Below are 18756 nucleotides of genomic sequence, written 5' to 3'. Positions count from 1 at the left end.
CCTCTTCATTACCGGCAGGAGGTTTTTGGATTGGAGCCTGAGGAGGGCGGGGTTTGGGGAGGGGAAGGACTTAAATGCCATAGAGTCCAATTCCCAAAGCAGCCATTTTCTCCAAGTGAACTTATCTCTATCGGCTGGAGATCAGTTGTAAGAGAAGGAGATCTCCTGCCACCACCTGGAGGTTGGCAACCCTAGTTGTAGGCTCTCCTTACTTCCCATGCATGTGGTGCTGAATTCAGATTGTGATGGTGGGACTTGTGGATAGGAAACTTCAGCTTCCCCCATACCCTGATTTTCCTGATTAGAAAGAGTCCTGACATGAAATACTATTTCACCTGTTGGGAATGTATAAAGAAACACATTTGTCTACAGAGAAAGGAGGAGAAAAGAAAAAGGAGGAGAAAGGCAAATAGAAGAGAAATGAGAGGAACGGTAAAACATGCACAGACACACATACGTGACGTGTTAACGCTGCAATCCTAAACAGAACTACACCCTTTTAAACCCAATGACTTCAGTGGACTTAGAAGGGGTAACTATGCTTAGGATGACACTGTAAGTGAATCATTGACCCTGAAGAAACAGAAGTATACCACTCTATGAAACAGACTGCTGATCATTCATGTTGCCTCACAGTTTATCCAAACTTACCTTTCCAAGCTTGTTGGCCTCAATGCAGTTTTCTTTAAATTTATCTTGTAAAGTCTCTGCTAGCCTACATAGCAAAGCACCATTATCCAACTTCTCCATAAAGGTTTCAGCTGTTATTTCCTTTCCTGAAATGCAATGAGAAGAATAGCAATCAGCAGCAGCTTTGACTAATACTCATTATCTCAAAAGGGGCATTTCTGTTGGAAATGTTGTCTGTGCAGAACTGCAGTTGTACACTAATAGACAAGTGGGGCCCCCAAAAAGACTTGTGGGGGGCATCTCATTTCCCCCTTCACTATTCTTTCCTCTTTCCATGAAGGCCACCATACTCTCTCCACTTATCCTGCTTCTTGCTCACCTTTCCACCCACTAGCCTACTTATCATTATCTGTCTCATCTTCAGCATTCCCTCCTTCCCTTTCCCTGGCAGTGGCAACCTCTCCCTGGGCAAACTCTGAGTGATTTCAGCCACTGCGTTGTGCTGGCCCTAGGCCAGGCTCAGTTGAGCAGCACCCACTGCTAGGATGGGCCCAGTTGCAAGGACTTGTGGAGGGTACCTCACTTACCACTGTATCTACCTCACCACACAATTTCCTACTTCCTTCCTCCTGGCAACTCCCATTTATTCACCTTTCCCCGTTTCCTTCTCTTCTTGCCACCCACCAACTTACCTTTATCGCCCCTCATCTTCACTATATTATTTATTTACTTCATTCATACCCACTTTTCTCCACAATGGGGACTGAAAACAGCTTACATCGTTCTTCTTTCCTCCATTTTACCCTCACAACAACCCTGGGAGTAGGGTTGCCAGGTCCCCCCTCGGCTCCAGAGGGAGGTTTTTGGGGCAGAGCTGAGGCAGGGATCGTGTGCGCGCAGCCACACCAACGCAATCGCGTCACTTCTGGTTTACATCCAGAAGTGCCTGTTGCGACGCGGCACTCCCGGGTGTAAACTGGAAGTGATGTAATCGCATCGGCGTGTGCATGCGATCCCCTCTTCCAAGCCTGGCACTGGATTGGTGGGCAATTGTGACCTGGCAACCCTACCTGGGAGGTAGGTTAGGCTGAGATTGCGTGACTGATCTAAGGCCACTCAGTGTGCACTATGGTAGAATGGGGATTTGAACCTGGGTCTCCCTGATCCTAGACTCAAACTCCAACTACTATACCACACTGGCTTTCATGTGATGGCTGTAGTTGAACAGTTGTGAGCAGGCAGGCCTGGGTGAGTAATGCAAGTCGGGTGGTAGCAAATTATCCAGTGGTTGTTGCCTGGCCTGGCCCCGTAAATCTCCTTCAAAAGCCAAAACAGCCCTAGAAACAGGCTTGCCTTTTCCTGAAAGAAACCAAGCCTTCAAGGCTTGAATACTATATGGTTGCCTAGCAACAGTCGCACAGGACATTTGTTTCTTAAAGCTACAGGCGCTGCTGCTATTATTTGGAGGAGTTTAAACTCCCCATGGTTTGTTTATTTGTTTTAGATTTCAGATTTTTCTGCAAACCTGGAGCCTTTGTGAAGTTTGTAGAATGGGCTATCCTGATTGCTCATCGCTTTAGCCTCTGGACTTAAATATGCACAGATTTGGCCACGTTGAGAATTAGTTATATTGATTTGGTGTTGCATTGCAAATGCACTCACCTGCCAATTCTTAAAAATAAACAGTTGAACTTTTACTAGGTAGGGCTACAGAGGCAGTCACAGAAGCAATGGAGTGTCTGAGTTTCCCCCTGCCTTTTCTTTGCCTCAGTCTCCACAGATTCCATTCTCCCCTGCCCCTGGCATAACCAGAGGGCTCTTGGGGGGGGGGGTACTTTTTAAAAATGACATATCGGTAGGGTTGCCAGGTCGCTCTTTGCCATCTGTGGGAGTTTTTTGGGGTGGAGCCTAAGGAGGGCGGGATTTGGGGAGGGGAGGGACTTCAATGTCATAGAGTCCAATTCCCAAAGTGGCTATTTTCTCCAGATGAACTGATCTCTGTAGGCTGGAGATCAGTTGTAATAGAAGGAGATCTCCAGCTTGTACCTGGAAGTTGGCAATTAACAGCTCTACTTTTCGTGCTGTTAATCCCAGTTCTTCGGAATACCCCCTCCACGTGGTCTGCCTGCCTATACATATTATCTAACAACTCCTCATCTCTGTAGAGCTTTTTGTTTGGCTAGATTGAATGCTAACCCTTCTATGGTAATGCAGGGCAGAATTCTGAATATACCATACTCAGACAGGATCTGTCCTTGCTCTTCTGGCTCTATTGACTCATTAGCCCATGCCCTTTTGGAATGCCGCTTTTACGAGGAACTTCGATCGCACTATATTTCCCCCCTTTTAATATACAAATCCAATGCCTCTGTGACTGACATAATGCCTTTTTTACTAAGTGATAGGGACCCCAAGGCTACATTGTCAGTGGCAAGATTTGTTTCAGTCCTTATATCCCTCCAACACTAGATATATGCTGCTCAAGATCAATTGATCAAGGAGCTTCTAAGGGATAAAAGGAAAAGGAAGTTGGCAACCCTACATATCAGTATAGCATTTTAACATTTTATCTTGCCAAGTCTCCACTAGAGCATTTTAAGTACATTATAATATAATTAAAAACAGTGTCAATAAGAACAATGTACTACAAGCAACAAATTATGCAGTGTAACCAGATCCTGGCCTCTTCAAGTAGACCATTCCCCAAATAGGGTTGCCAACTCCAAGTTGGTAAATATCTGAAGATTTTTGGGGTAGAGTCTGAGGAGGGTGGGGTTTGGGGAGGAGAGGGACTTCAGTGGAGTTTAATGCCATAGAGTCCACCTTTCCAAGTGGCCATTTTCTCCTGGGGATCTGATCTTTGTCACCTGGAGATCAGTTGTAATAGCGGGAGATCTTCAGCCACCACCTGGAGGTTGACAACCCTATCCACAAAGTGGGAGGAACATCAGAGACAGCTCAAGTGCAGGCAGCTTTGTGTTGAGGCTTTTAAAAAAATCAGTAACTGACATTGCAATCGTGTTTTAAAGTTTTATCTTGTAAAGTCTCCACTAGAGCATTTTAAACTGTCTGGGAAGACAACATCGTGCTATTGAGTTAGTTATTTCCTTCATTTATAGTCTGCCTTTCTCCCCAAGACTTAAAGCACATTACACAACTAAAACCATGCAATAAAACCACCCTGAGTTTTTCAGATGAAGAGTGAAGCACAACTGCAATAAATGAAAAGAAATGAAGCTCACACCCTTCATAATATAAAAGTTTGAAATAGAACCTACACCAGTGGTTCTCAACCTTTTTTGCTCCATTCCTCCTTTCACCATCGTTCAGAATATAATTTTCCCCATTCCCAAGATTTAAAAAAACAAACTACAATTTTACAGATTGTATATAATCTACAGGACAACAAACTTTGCTGAATAGTGGTCCCAATTCCCTCCCTGGAACCCTAAAATTCCCCCGGGGGGGGAATTCCCCCCCTTGTTGAGAACCCCTGACCTACACAATTTAACAGGAGCATCAATATCCAGTAGCATTTTGATAGGACTGAAAAGAAGGATTGTGCAAGCCTAGAAATAAACATTTGCAGAAGAAACTTAAGATGGTTGGAGAATATTCAGATTTATTAATATGGCAAAGCCATTAAAATATTCCTATGAAGGTTAATTTTTATTAAATGAGCGGCTAAGCTAGGGTTGCCAGGTCCCTCTTTGCCATCGGCGGGAGGTTTGGGGGGCGGAGCCTGAGGAGGGTGGGGTTTGGGGAGGGGAGGGACTTCAATGCCATAGAGTCCAATTGCTAAAGCGGCCATTTTCTCCAGGTGAACTGAACTATATTGGCTGGAGATCAGTTGTAATAGCAGGAGATCTCCAGCTAGTACCTGGAGGTTGGCAACCCTAGGCTAAACACAGAATATGCTTTGAAGTAAACATGAAAAAAATCTTTCCCATAATTAACAAGGAAGAACAGGACAATGGCCCAGAAGAGATTATAAGACTTCCCTCCAGTCTAATCGCAGAAAAGTGATTGCCTCTTCACTGAAGGACTGGTGTTCCTGTGAAGCAATGGAGTGCTAACTGGGGACAAGAAGTGGCTCCCAGTTCAGCACTTTGCAGGGTGCCTCAGTTCCCTTCATTATTTTCAATGGCAGACAGTATGAAAATGAGCCAGCACCGACTATTTAGGGCCTGCTGCTTCTCAGACGTCCCATTGTGATCATTTACATCTGTCAAGCATGCCTTCTAAACATTTTACTCCAAATATATCGATTGCTTGAAAATGGAGAAAAACCACAGCTCCCTCCGCTGATGCATGCTTTCGACTATATGGCACGTTGCCACGGCGATTAAGCTAACTAATGCCATATATGCCAAAAAGGATAAACTGAGGCAAGCGTTTTGCTTGAGTCCATTACTTTTGGAACAACAACAAAAAAGCATATGTGAGCGTGATTCTGCTTTCTTTCTTTCTTTTATTTATTTATTTAGCATTCTTATAACCCACTCTACCCCAGTACAGAGGGCTCAGAGCAGCTCACATAAACCACAAAATTACAATAAAACTATAACATGACATAAAACAATAGTTAAAACAGCCCTAACAGATTAAAATTGCATTTCTAAATGGCGCATAGGGTTGTGATATAAAGCCACAGCATAGACCTGCAGGCAGTTCAAATAGGGTTGCCAGGTCCCTCTTCGCCATCGGTGGGAGGTTTTTGGGGCAGAGCCTGGGGAGGGCGGGATTTGGGGGAGGGGACGGACTTCAATGCCATAGAGTCCAATTGCCGAAGTGGCCATTTTCTCCAGGTGAACTGATCTCTATTGGCTGGAGATCAGTCGTAATGGCAGGAGATCTCCAGCTAGTACCTAGAGGTTGGCAACCGTAAGTTCAAACAATATATAGCCTGCACTGAAATAGTATTTGGCAGTGGTGGGTAAAGTAGGGAACCATGAATTTGTCGTGACTTTCACCTCTCTCTCTATTTTTTCTAACACACATTAGCTGCTGTCTCACATATAGTTGTATTTAAGTATGGTACCTTATTTTTACAAATGCCTTCTAAATCCTTCCAGATCAAAATGATCTAACCCTGCCTACATGCTTTGAGCAGAGCGTGGAGATGGGATTCTCACACAACATACCGTAGCCTATCGATCTTCTTCCTGCGCCTCATTTATACATACCCAGCAGCTTATGGCTTCCCAGTCATCAACTGGCAGGACAATTCCTATTCTTGCCATGTGGCAAACACAAAGAGAGTGGCAAACTGATAGGGGTGGAGGACTTCAGCTTGTCAGGATCAGCCAGGCATGTAGCTGTGGTGGTCTCAAGAAAAGCTCACATAGAGAGGGAAGAGAGGACTCCAATTAGGCTTGCCAATCTCCAGGTGGCACCTGGACATCTCCTGCTATTACAATTGATCTCCAGATTGCCAAGATCAGTTCCCTTGGATAAAACAGCTGCTTTGGAGGGTGGACTCTAAGGCATTATACCCTGCTGAGGGCCCTCCCCTCCCCAAACCCCAGCCTCCTCAGGCTCCACTCCCAAAAACTCCAAGTATTTCCCAACTCAGAGCTGGCAAACCTAGCTACAATAAGTCATAGGAGGTTCTCATCTGCTTTCTGGATGCAGAAAGCGTGAGATTGAAATCTCTGTGGGAAAAGGTGCCAGTGTGGTGTGGTGGGCAGACTAGAATCTGGGAGACTGGGATTAATATCCCCACTCTGCAGTGGAAGCTTGGCCAGTTGCTCTCTGAGTGCTGTTGTGAAGATAAAATGGATGGGGGAGGTTGTAAGCTGCTTTGGATCCCCATTGGAAAGAAAAGCAAGCTATAAATCTCTGAATAAAGTTCAGTTATCAAAGATTTTTCAAGAGTGCTTCATAGCCAATGAACACATGAACACATGAAGCTGCCTTATTCTGAATCAGACCATCAAGGTCCATCAAAGTCAGTATTGTCTACTCAGACCAGCAGCAGCTCTCCAGGCAGAGGTCTTTCACATCACCTACTTGCCTAGTCCCTTTAACTGGAGAGGCCGGAGATTGAACCTGGGACCTTCTGCATGTCAAGCAGAGGCTCTACCACTGAGCCACAGCCCCTTTACTTAATCATTCTCCCAAACATGTGCCTAGGCAACTTTTGGAAGTTTTCAGTACCTCTTGATCTACTGGTACTGGGTTCCAGTGGTCCAGATTCGCATTTCAATGAAGAATGATGATTTCCCTGTGTATTTTCTTTATTTTAATTTTGACAACAATATTTTTATGATGTGATTTTGTGTCTTTCTAAAGTGCAACTTGCCCCAAGCCTATACCCAAAAAGTAAATGAGTGCTATAACATTGCAGACATTCTTTTAACCTGCCATCCAACATTTCAGAGCTGTTCCAGATCAAAAATAGATTTACCAAAAGTAACAGACTTGACATTTCATTTCCACCCAAACAAGTTCTGCTTGTTTTTTACCAGTTGAATGGTGAACATCATAAATAAAGAAACATGACAGAAAAGATATGTGCTTGCTTGCACAATAAATATAAATTTGGATTCATACAGAATGCAGATCAGGCATAATTTTTTTTTCCAGAGATCCTCCCTAAATAAATTTTATAGCTTGCTTCAGCCTCCTCAGATTTAACACTTAGATTGCTGCTTTGTTCCACCTATCCTAATGGCCCCTTCTTGAAACACCTTCTACTGCCAAGGTCTACACAGGACATAGCAATGCCTCTGCTTGCTATCCAAATAAGACAAAAACTTTCCATACAGCAGTCGCAATTTGTCTTTAACTACATTCTGCGAAGAAGTGACATGGTACTATATAAAAAAAGGGAGGGAAGGAAGCATGGTATAGCCATGATCTTGTCACATCGCGGAAGCTAAGCAGGGAAGGGAGACCTCCAGGGAAGACTCTGCAGATGAAGGCAATGGCAAACCACCTCTGCTTAATCACTTGCCTTGAAAACCCCACCAGGGGTCACTATAAGACAGCTGCGACTAGACGGCACTTCACACACACACACACACACACACACACACACACACACATATCAAAAACAATTATTCATAATGAGAAGGGGTTAATATGTTCAGGCTCAGACAGAAATTCTGAAGGAACATCTATATTGCATCCATTGTACATCTTCCATGTAGTGCGCAAATCCCCGCAACATTTTCACACATTGGTCTCCACCACCAACTATGACTGCTCAACTGCACCATAGAGCTTAACACACTGCTCATAGACATGGGACTGGATCCAACATCACAGAAAAGCACTTGTTCCTTGTGTGGGTGGAGGCAGCCAGGAGACTGATTTTTATATCATTTTCACCAATACTCCCTCCCATTGTAGCCCCCCCCCCATTGTGTCCAGTGCTGTTCTGAGAGGCTAGCCTGATCTCATCAGATCTCAGAAGCTAAACAGGGTCAGCCCTGGTTAGTATTTGGATGGGAGACCACCAAGGAATACCAGGGTTGCTGTGCAGAGGAAGGCACTGGCAAACCACCTCTGTTAGTCTCTTGCCATGAAAACCCCAAAAGGGGTCGCCATAGGTTGGCTGCGACTTGAAGGCACTTTACACACACACACACACACAACACCTCCCATCTGTTTTTTAAGACAGAAGGATAATTAGATCAGGTTATGTGCCTACAGGTTATGAGATCTGGTTCTGTAGACACCTGCTTTCTGTATCACATGTTACAATGTCCATGCACAATCGATGATTGGCTGAACATATGGATTTATAGAACAGAGATTGTGTGATACAGCTCATGTATGACAGCACAGATTCTGACCAGGACAAGGTCTGCATAGCAGGAATTGCATTGGGATAATGTGTGTGCATTTTGAAGGTAGTCACTTTGCCAGTTTCTCAGACTTGATGTGCAAGCACGAAACTAAGAGCACAGGAAGAGCCTTTTCAACATTCCTCAGTTTTTTTTTAAAAAGTGTCCTTTATAAGAGTTGTTTCTTTTTTCCAACAGACGTTAATATTTTAACTGAATCTAGATCTGCTCACAGCTTTAAATATGCATAAATAACATTGCAACATTTTCTGGTGTAGTAGTCACAAATGAAATTTAATTTAGCACACATTTTTTTAACACTTTCAAGCATGAGTGAGGTAGTCATTATTTTAAATTAATATCCTGTTTCATGATTTATGGTCCTATTCGACTTTATTGGCTGATTTGTATTAACCGTCAGAGCAATATGTTTAAAAAACAACTTAATTTGATGCAGAGAGAAATCCTTCTATCAACAGCGTCAAAGAACCACTTATATTATTTTCAAAGCTGACAAACATTAACAAGTTGCTAATTGCATTTTGTAGATCAAGACAAAGTGCTTAATGCAGAGTGAATGAATTTTTCACTCAACATCTGTATCCAATGAAAAATATGTTATGTACATCATCCGTTATGTACATCATCCTTCATTATGCAGGTTTTAGCTGTAAAAAACAGCATTTCTTTTTGCCCTTAAAACAGCACCTTGAAATACTTTAGGCTGCAATCCCAAACACAGTCACTTGAAAGCAAACTTGTCTGAAATTTAGAGAACCACAGCATGTGCTGAAATGGTCTTCATGGCAGCTTACAATAAACAGATTCAATACAGCTCAAGCATGGGAACAAACCCCTTCTCAGCATCACTTGGATGTCTGGTGGGCGTAGGGTTGCCAGCTCTGGATTGGGAAATACCTGGAGATTTTTGGGGTGAAGCCTGAGGACGGGGTTTGGGGAAGGGAGGGACTTCAGTGCCATAGAGTCCAATTGCCAAAGCAGCCATTTTCTCCAGGTGAACTGATCTCTGTCGCTGGAGATCAGTTGTAATGGCAGGAGATCTCCAGCTAGTACCTGGAGGCTGGCAAACCTAGGTGGGCGGCAGAAACTAGAACAACCTTACCACACTTCTGCAGTCTCAGAGCAACTGGCAGTTGAGCACAGTGTGCTTTCTGTCAGGGAAAAGGGAAGCAAAGTTGCTCCTTCCATGGCCTTCCCTGCATGTGGTGTCTTCCCTGGACCTCTGGCAGCTAGCAGAATCCAAAGTGTTCTCTACCTCTGTAGTCCCCAGGCAACTATCTGATTTAGCTCTAGGACACAAGAACAGGAAGAAAAGTATTGTCGACAGATCTGCCTACATTTTTGATCAGGTATCTATGGACATACTTACCCAACAACCTTGTATGAGTCTTATGCCAGTTGAACTGTCATTGCTTCCTAGAATCCTAGGAACTGTAAATTGGCTTCCTCTGCTGAGATTCCTCTGTTAGAAAATCCGAGAATGGACACCTAGCACACTCATGAATGCACACAGAGAACAGCAGAACTAATGTTTCTTTTTAAAGTGGCAGCAGCTAGGGAGGTAATATAGCAGGTACTAACTGGCTCCTGCCACTGAGAAGTAACTAAAGGCCAAACCAGACATGATAACATCCACAGATCAGACCTGTGGATAGCCCTGTTATTTTAAAGTGATTTAAAATACAGCAGGTTACAATCCTGATCAGGGCCACAATATAGTGGCCTGAGGCACTCATTTCCCTCACTGGTACCTTTTCAAGTCACAAAATGGCCTAGTAGCAGCTACAGAGGACATTTGTTTCTTAAAGCTACAGGTGCTGCTTATTTTGGGGGAGCAGGGGAGTTAGTCTCCCCAGGTTTGTGGTTGTTGTTTTTTAGATTTCAGATTTTTCAGCAAACCTGGGGCTTTCTTTTTCAGTTTTGAAGAAAGATCTGTCTTGTCTTTATATGGCTCCAGTCTCTAGATTAAGTGTCCACAGATTTGGCTATGTTAAGAATTAGCTATATTGACAAGCAAGGAACCCACAAGGTATCCTATTTTCCCTTCCCACACTAATTTCTTTTTCCCTTTGCTGAAAGCCCCCATATCTCTCCCTTTTTCCTGCCTCCTTCCTACCAATCAGCCAACCTACCTTTATTTCTCCCAGATCTTCAGTTCCTTCCCCATTCCTGGCAACCTCTCCCTGGTCAAGTTGTGTACTGTCAGCCACTGGGCCAGCCCAGCCAGGCCTAGTTGCATCATGAGAAACCCACAAGGACTATTCTAGGACAACTCACTCCCCATATTTTCTCTTTTCCTCTTCCTGACAACCACTAGATCCTCACCCTTTACCTGCTTCCTTTTGTCCTTAACACCCCCGACCAACCTACCTTTTATCTGCCCTCCATCTTCAGCTATATTTATTATTTACTTACTTCATTTATACTCCACCTTTCTCCACAATGAGGCCTCAAAGAAGCTTCTATCATTCTCCCTCCTCCGCTGTATCCTTACAACAACGCTATGAGGTAGATTAGGCTGAGGATATAGGACTGGCCAAGGTCATTCATGATCCTGCACAGCAGACTGGGTATTTGAACCTGGATCTGTCACATCCTAGGCTGAAACTCTAACCACTGCACAACACTGGTATTAAGATCTGTGCGCACCGAGAGAGAGAGAGAGAGAGAGAGAGAGAGAGAGAGAGAGAGAGAGAGAGAGAGAGAGAGAGAGAGAGAGAGAGAGAGACTGCTTTCCAAAAAGCAGACAGTGAGAGACACTGTCCTTCAGTGTTACTCCTCTGAAGATGCCTGCCACAGCTGCTGGCGAAACATCAGGAAAGAAAATACCAAGACCATGGTCACACAGCCCGGATAGCCTACAAGAGCCGATGAACTCTGACCATGAAAGCCTTCGACAATATTTTGCTTTTCAAAATGTTTGATTGGAGTTTTAATTTTTCTTCTTGGTCCCTTTACTTATTTTACCTCAGTAGAAATGAGACACCAGAGGCTTTTTCAAGTTAACAACCAAGTAACAGAGGGGAAACGGTAGGTAGGGAAGGCATAGAAACAAAGCTAGTTTAAAGGTTTTACTACAGAGAAGGCATAGATCTTAGATGGCTTAGTTAGTACAGAATTACAGTTCTTAAATTAAGTTCTCAAATTCAGTTCACAGAACTTCCTATAGATGTTCCTATTCAGACCCTGCTGCCCAGCTAACAGGGAAGTATGGAGATTATACAATCTCTCTGCCCACAGGGAACAAAGAAATATGGAGATTGTTCCTCAAATCTCTCTCCCAGTTTTCTCTATAGATCTACCCCACTTCTGTGACAGTAATCCCTTAACAAAACCCCATATCTGGAATATCTCCTTCCCAGAGCCTATTCCCTTTCAGTGACCTGAGAAAGGGTCCTTTTCCTCCCAATCTCTTCCTGTCACTCCACAAGAGTTGTTTCACAAGCGATCAGGCATCTCTGAACCCTCAGGTTCCCAGAGTCAAAAACAGCTACTGAACATGCAGGTTACCAGAAACAGACTCCCTCCCTTTTTTCAGAAAAGAGTGAGCACCTTAGCTCTGCAGTAGTAGAAAAGGGCAAGAGTCCAGTAGCACCTTAAAGACTAACAAAAATATTTTCTGGTAGGGTATGAGCTTTCGTGAGCCACAGCTCACTTCTTCAGATACGAAAGGGCAAAACCTTTCAAAAGGGCAAATGGGACTTTGCCTTGCTCTCTCAGTGATCAGTACAAGTTCCTCATTTAATATTAAAACTGCATATTCAATGTTCAGTCTACAAAACTCTGATGTTACTCCTGAAACTAATGTTCATTATATTCTAAAGAAAAGGGAGAAAACAAGGGCTTCTTTAAACATTACTAGTTTATGACTCAGTCAAGGCTTTTGAGAGTCATGGGTGCTTTTTTTTCCCTTGTCACGATCCAGGCCCAGCTAATGTGTCACAATGAATCGCTACACAGAGTTAGTCTCACAAACCTCCTAAAATAGTCCCAGGGCTTTGAACTGCTAGCAGTGCGCATTACTTCTTCTAACAAAACATCTGCACTTCTTTTCAGTCCACATCCCCATAAGTCATCCTCTACATTAAACTATAATGTGAAAGAGCTATGAAAGAGGATATCCTATGAAAGAGGATATTTGGCTTATAATTTAATTTTCTGTACAATTGGAGGACCCACCCTGGAATTTAATATGAGTTCCTGGTTGTATCAAATAAATTGTTGCCTTACTTTGTCTCAGTTTCTCACCCATAAAGTGATATTTTTTGGGCCTTGACAAGGGAGTGTTTATTTTGAAGAAGGATTAGGTAGAAGAGTGAGAATAAAAACTACTTACAAAAAAAACAGTGTCTTGCACATTTAGCACATTATTACCAGCTGGAAGCAAAACCATTGTTTTCTCCCAGTAACACAATAGTTTTCATGTTCCCACATATCCTGTGGTTCCTCACAAGCATGATCAAATTCAGGAAATAATTTTCAGTCAATCAATCAATCATTCCTTTATTGGCATAAAAAGACACAATACAAAAGGATACGAAAGGAATGGAAATATTAAAAGGTGCCCTTTAAAAAAATAGTAGACAGTTACATCAAATAACATTGTTTGTTGATAATACCATCTAATTAATTGTTTGGCGGACTTTTAAAACAAACTTAAAAAACTGCCACCGTCTCCAATATTTGAGGTGAATGGTTATTCAATAAACATTACAAGAATCTGGGACATTCTGTCTATCAATCAACAGGGGGCTTAATAGATCATTGCGAGATTCTATATAGAAACTACAATAAAATAAGACATGAGCAACTGTTTCAATACAATTGTTATCTCAGGGGCAAAGCCTGGCAGACAGAGGGATTTTCCGAAATCTGCCTTCAAGTAGCGCAGATGGCAAAACATTAAATCTAGCCAGAGAAATAACTCTACGTTGTGAGGGATCACACAGGTGAGATAGGTATGGGGAGGGTTGGTAAACCCCTATATTTAATGGGGAACATGTTTTATTAGCAGCACTATTTAGATAATTTTCAGTCAAAACTTAGGGAAAGGCCTTTGATACAAATGTTTCCCCAACCAGCAGACACTATGGATCCTTCCCAGATGGTGCAACCTCCCCACGCCATCCCAGATTGCCTAAAAGCAGATGCCCTACTCCACATGTGCAGACACAAAGGGGGGGGTGAGAAATCTATGGAAGCTTCACCAACAGATAACTTGTCCACCCATAGCGTTGGTTCCCAGCAATGCAATCACAGGGAAATGTTGGCTGTTTTCTAGGCCACTCTCAGTCGCCAAGGAAAAGCAGCTGAGAGCACACATCAACTGAAACTCAGACCTAGAAAGTGTCCCAGGTGCTCTGCAACATGCAGAGGCTCCATGGCAAAGACATGAGATTTTCTCAGACAGCAAATCAATGTGAGGAGGAGAAGGAGAAGAAGAAGGAGAAGAAGAGGAGGAGTTGGAGTTGGTTTTTATATGGTGACTTTCCCTACCACTTAAGGGATACTCAAACCGGCTTACAATCACCTTCCCTTCCCCTCCCCACAACAGACACCCATTGAGGTAGGTGAGGCTGAGAGAGCTCTTAATTAGGGTTGTTGATTCGGTTCATCCCGAACCGAAAAACAGCCAAATTTTCTCCAATTCGGCGGTTTCTAGTTCGGATGGAACTGAATTAAAAAAAGGCGGGAAAACAACAAGCCGAATTCAGCAAGTTTGGGGTGATCGCCGAATAAATTCAGCAAATTCGGGGGCTTCGAATCAGCAGCATAACCATAAAGGCATTAAAAACACATTCACACCTTTCCATGGCTCTGGGGGGCATGTTTGGAGGTAGAGGTCCCAAACTTTCAGTGTAGCTTGAGGTGACCCTTCTTGCAAGAACCCCCACATTTTGTGATGATTGGGGCAGGGGGTCCTGAGTTATGGGGCCTGGAAGGGGTTCCCCCCAAAATCGCCCACAGGAATAAAGGCATTAAAACACATTCACAACTTTCTGCGGCTCCGGGGGGGGGGGCATTTTTGGAGGTAGAGGCCCCAAACTTTCAGTGCAGCTTGAGGTGTCCATTCTTGCAAGAACCCCCAGGTTTGGTGACGATTGGGGCAGGGGGTCCCAAGTGATGGGGCCCTCCAAACATGCCCCCCTGGAGCCGCGGAAAGGCGCAAATGTGTTTTTAATGGCTTTATTCGGCCGAATTTTTCCCCGAACTCGGAATTTGGCGTCAAATTCCATGGATCCGAATCGGGGGAGTTCGGACTTCAGCATTTCCCGAATCAAAACAGACCGAATTTTGCCGAATCCGAATTTTACCAGAAAAAATTTCAACAGCCCTACTCTTAATAGAACTGTAACTTGCCCAAGGTCACCCAGCTGGCTTCATGTGTAGGAGGGGGGGAAACAAATCCAGTTCACCAGATTAGCCTCTGCTGCTCATGTGGAGAAGTGGGGAATCAAACCTGGTTCTCCAGATCAGAGTCCACTGTTCCAAACCACCGCTCTTAACCACTACACCACACTGGCTCTCTACACCACGCCTTAAAGGGTGCCTTAAAGAGTGCCTTAAAGGGAGGAAGTTTAAAAAGTAAATTAATGGTCAGGATTTCACCCTATGTTTCAATTCGTAGGAATTTCATATGTCTTATCCATCTCAGGATAATATAGCTTCAGCTGAAAGCAACTGTCTGTTGAGGATGAACCTTGCAATATAGCCATGATTACCCATACCTATCCAGACTAGACTATTACTAGGGTTGCCAGGTCCCTCTTGGCAACTGGCGGGAGGTTTTAGGGGCAGAGCCTGAGGAGGGCGGGGTTTGGGTAGGGGAGGGACTTCAATGCCATAGAGTCTAATTGCCAAAGCAGCCATTTTCTCCTGGCGAATTGATCTCTGTTGTCTGGAGATCAGTTGTAATAATGGGAGATCTTCAGCTAGTACCTGAAGGTTGGCATTTAGCACATTTATCTAACTATTACAGTGTGATTTATGTGGTGGCCAGCCCTGAAAGACTGTTTTGGAAGTTTCAGTAAGTGCAAAATGAAGCATCTCAATTGCTGAAAGTTTATTCCTAGAAATCTTGCAGCCACGAAAAAAAAACAAAATTTCCTCCATTTCCCCCAGAAAAAAATGGAAGAGAGGGATATAAAATATATACAATACTTGCTTCCCTTTTACTTATCTATCATCATAAAATACACCATTCTAAACTTAGTTGGAAGAATTGAAACTTACTTGAAAAAACTGTGTGGGGGGGGATTCTTGGGGGAAAGGGAGGGAATGGATTTCCCCGCTGAATTTTTCTGGGTTTTGTTCTGGGCTTTCACATCTCTGTTGAAGGTGGAGTAAATTAGAATGAATCACATCCCACCAGGTGTAAAAGACTTTCTGTCCTTATATATACCCACCTCTCAATCAAGATATTCAAGAGAGGCCCTTCCCTGTGTGCCCCCGGCATTTGAAATAAGGTGGATGGTTACCAAAAATGGCCCAGGAAGAAAAGCAGGAAATGCTGATAATATCCTGGTCTCCTTACAGATAGCAGAGCAGCAAGAGACTGTAGGTGGCAGAGCAGCACTTACAACACTATTGCCATCATCACACATTTAAAACGCTATCTGACCTTGAGACAGTAAAAACCTTTACCATGCTGCACTCTTAAAGTCTGCCGGATTACATGCCATTTTGGAGATTGTGAAATACACAGACCTTGACAATGACATCAAATGGAAAACTAAAAGAGATTTTAAATATTTGTATTTCAGCAAAAAATATAAAACGTGCCGAGTTTGATCCTGTGCCTCCTTTCTACTTGCATAAAGCTTTGTTGCTGGCATTAGAGGCTTCACTGATGCAAGATGCAGAATGGGCAGTCTCAACCGCTTCCTTCTCCTCACTGCAGCCACTCATTTTTCATGGCTTAAGGCCACACAGATGCCCTGATCTTTCACCTTGTTTCTTTGGTATTGTGGGTAGCTGCTGTGGAAAGGCAGAAAGATCCATTTCTGCCAGCACCTCATGCTGGTGCTACATAAGTTTCATGTAGTCTGAAGTTATGCATATGCATAGGGTTGCCAGGTCCCCACTTAACCACCAGCTGGAGCTTCCTTGTAGTGACAGGGGAAGCGATTTGTGCACACATTTCTTTTATAAAAGCGATTTCTTTTACAAACAAACATTACATAACAAAATACACAATCATCATACTATAGTTTACGTGGAGCTTACTTTCTTTTTTTCTTTTAAAATTACATCTTAATATTCAGCCTCTTTAAATTGCAACGCTCTATCTTCTCATGTGTTTCCATACCCGGTAATGTTTTTATTGTGAATCCATACATAATTTTAGCCATTTTTATTCTACTTTTGCTTTAGGTCTATTCTTAATTATTAGCTACATAATTAAAGAAAATATTCCGTTTTTCTTGAAATTCTAATATTGGTCTATTATGTATCAAAGAAGTTAATTTGGCCATGGTAGCATATTCATTTAGCTTATTCTTCCATTCAGTTAAGTCTAGGTAGTTCTCAGCCTTTCATTTTGCTGCATATATTACTCTTGCCGCTATCAACATATACTTGAATAATTAACTGTATATCTGGGTCTAAATTCTCAGGAAACCTCCTCACAATCTAGGAAAACTCCGCCAGATAGCATCTCATGTAGAGCTGTCGATTCGGTTCGTCCTGAACTAAAAAACTGCTGAATTTCCCCCGATTCGGCGGTTTCCGGTTCGGGACAAACCAAATTTTAAAAAAGGTGGGAAATGGGGGAGCTGAATTCCCCGACTTCGGGGTGTTCGGCAAATAAATTGGTCAAATTCGGGGTTCGGCGCAGCAGCATAACCCCCCCGCGCGCCTTCACAGGGCTTCCCTGAAGGCGCACGGGGGGCCCTTTAAACAGATCTGCGCCTAACATTAGGCGCAGATCTGTTTAAAGAGCCCCCCGTGCAACTTCAGGGAAGCCCTGTGAAGGCGCGCGGGGGGAAAACAGATCTGTGCCTAACAGCTGTTAGGCACAGATCTGTTTAAAAAGCCCCCCGTGCGCCTTCACGGGGCTTCCCTGAAGGCGCGCGGGGGGCTCTTTCCTCCCCCCCCCCCGAATTTTCCCCTAAACTCCGGATCTCGTGCCGAATTTCGCGGATCTGAAGCGGGGGAGTTCGGACTTCAGCACATCCCAAATTTAAAAGGGCCGAATTTTGCCGAAGCCAAACTTTACCGAATTTTTTTCAATAGCCCTAATCTCATGAGCACAATGGTGACAGAGAATTGAGCCCACTGGATCATTATCACCACCACAGAATAGACACACAGCTCACAGAATATTAACATTTAATAACTTGCAACAAAAAGCCAGGGGGGGGGGAATGCACAATCCCACCACACCAAAACACCTGTTACTTTTGCTATGAATACACAGATGTGCAGGCCGTTGCAATGATCTCATCTAGCAGACATATTGAATAGGAAAGGAGACAAGATAGAACCCAGCAGATTAATTGTTTATGTGAAGCACGCCTTTATGTTTCTGGTTTTGGAAACAAAACCTGAATTCTTTACTGTTACCCAGGAAGTTCTGGAAATAATAACAGTGTACAAAAATAACCTTACCCAGCAGGTTTGTCAGCCACAATGCCAAATCCTCCTTCATTGGCAATAAATTTGCCTCGTGTCTGCTGGCCAGCCACTGACTATACTGATGCATATCTGAGAGGCCCGGGCCTCGGGCCTTTGGGCTAAGGGCAGTGCACATCCTTTATCCACTGGTGCTTCCTGTTTTGTGGAAGAAGAAAAAAACATGTTAGTATCCTGCATGAATGTTGGCATTTATAGTATGATTTTCGGTGCAAATGGTTCAAATTCCATACAAGGATAGGATGCAAGATGCCAGACAAACAGATGTCTGTTTCATGAAAATAACATTCATGATGGTTTCCACAAGTTTATTTCTCCAATAGAGCATTTGGATAGTGGTGATCTGGAATTGGTGAATGTATTTGTACTCACCCTGATGGACATGTTGTCAAATATCTTTGCAAGCAGGGGTTAAAAATACAAATACAAAAAAAAGTGATTAGGTTAAGGGGTTATTGAACTGAAATTGAGATACCTGGGACAGATGTCCTCTTAACATAGTTGCTCACTGACATCTTGAGACATGATATTGTCATATTTAAAAATGACCCCAGGCCACTATTGAAACAATTCAGTATTATCGAATTGAGCAGAGTAGATCTTCCTGGTTCATTAGAGCGTTAACTCTATACCTTCCCTCCATTAAGTTGGCACTTGCTTCTTCAACAGTCTTTATAAA

At 43.3% G+C, this 18756-nt stretch overlaps 1 protein-coding gene across 1 annotated transcript in view; it reads right to left on the bottom strand.

Annotated features, from left to right (window-relative positions):
• GAS2 (growth arrest specific 2) overlaps window positions 1-18756 on the bottom strand; it is a 160550-nt gene that overhangs the window by 115065 nt on the left and 26729 nt on the right. Inside the window, exons 2-3 of the mRNA XM_056851518.1 lie at window positions 18054-18215; window positions 652-776 (exon numbers count right to left, since the gene is read on the bottom strand). Coding sequence (XP_056707496.1) covers window positions 652-776; window positions 18054-18195 — 267 coding nt within the window. The 5' untranslated portion in view covers window positions 18196-18215. The remainder of the gene's footprint in view (window positions 1-651; window positions 777-18053; window positions 18216-18756) is intronic.

The sequence above is a fragment of the Euleptes europaea genome, chromosome 6 (assembly GCF_029931775.1).
Source record: "Euleptes europaea isolate rEulEur1 chromosome 6, rEulEur1.hap1, whole genome shotgun sequence".
Lineage (NCBI taxonomy): Eukaryota > Metazoa > Chordata > Lepidosauria > Squamata > Sphaerodactylidae > Euleptes > Euleptes europaea.
The sequence above is the reverse complement of the archived record's forward strand: the minus strand, read 5'-3'. Positions and strand labels throughout refer to the sequence as shown.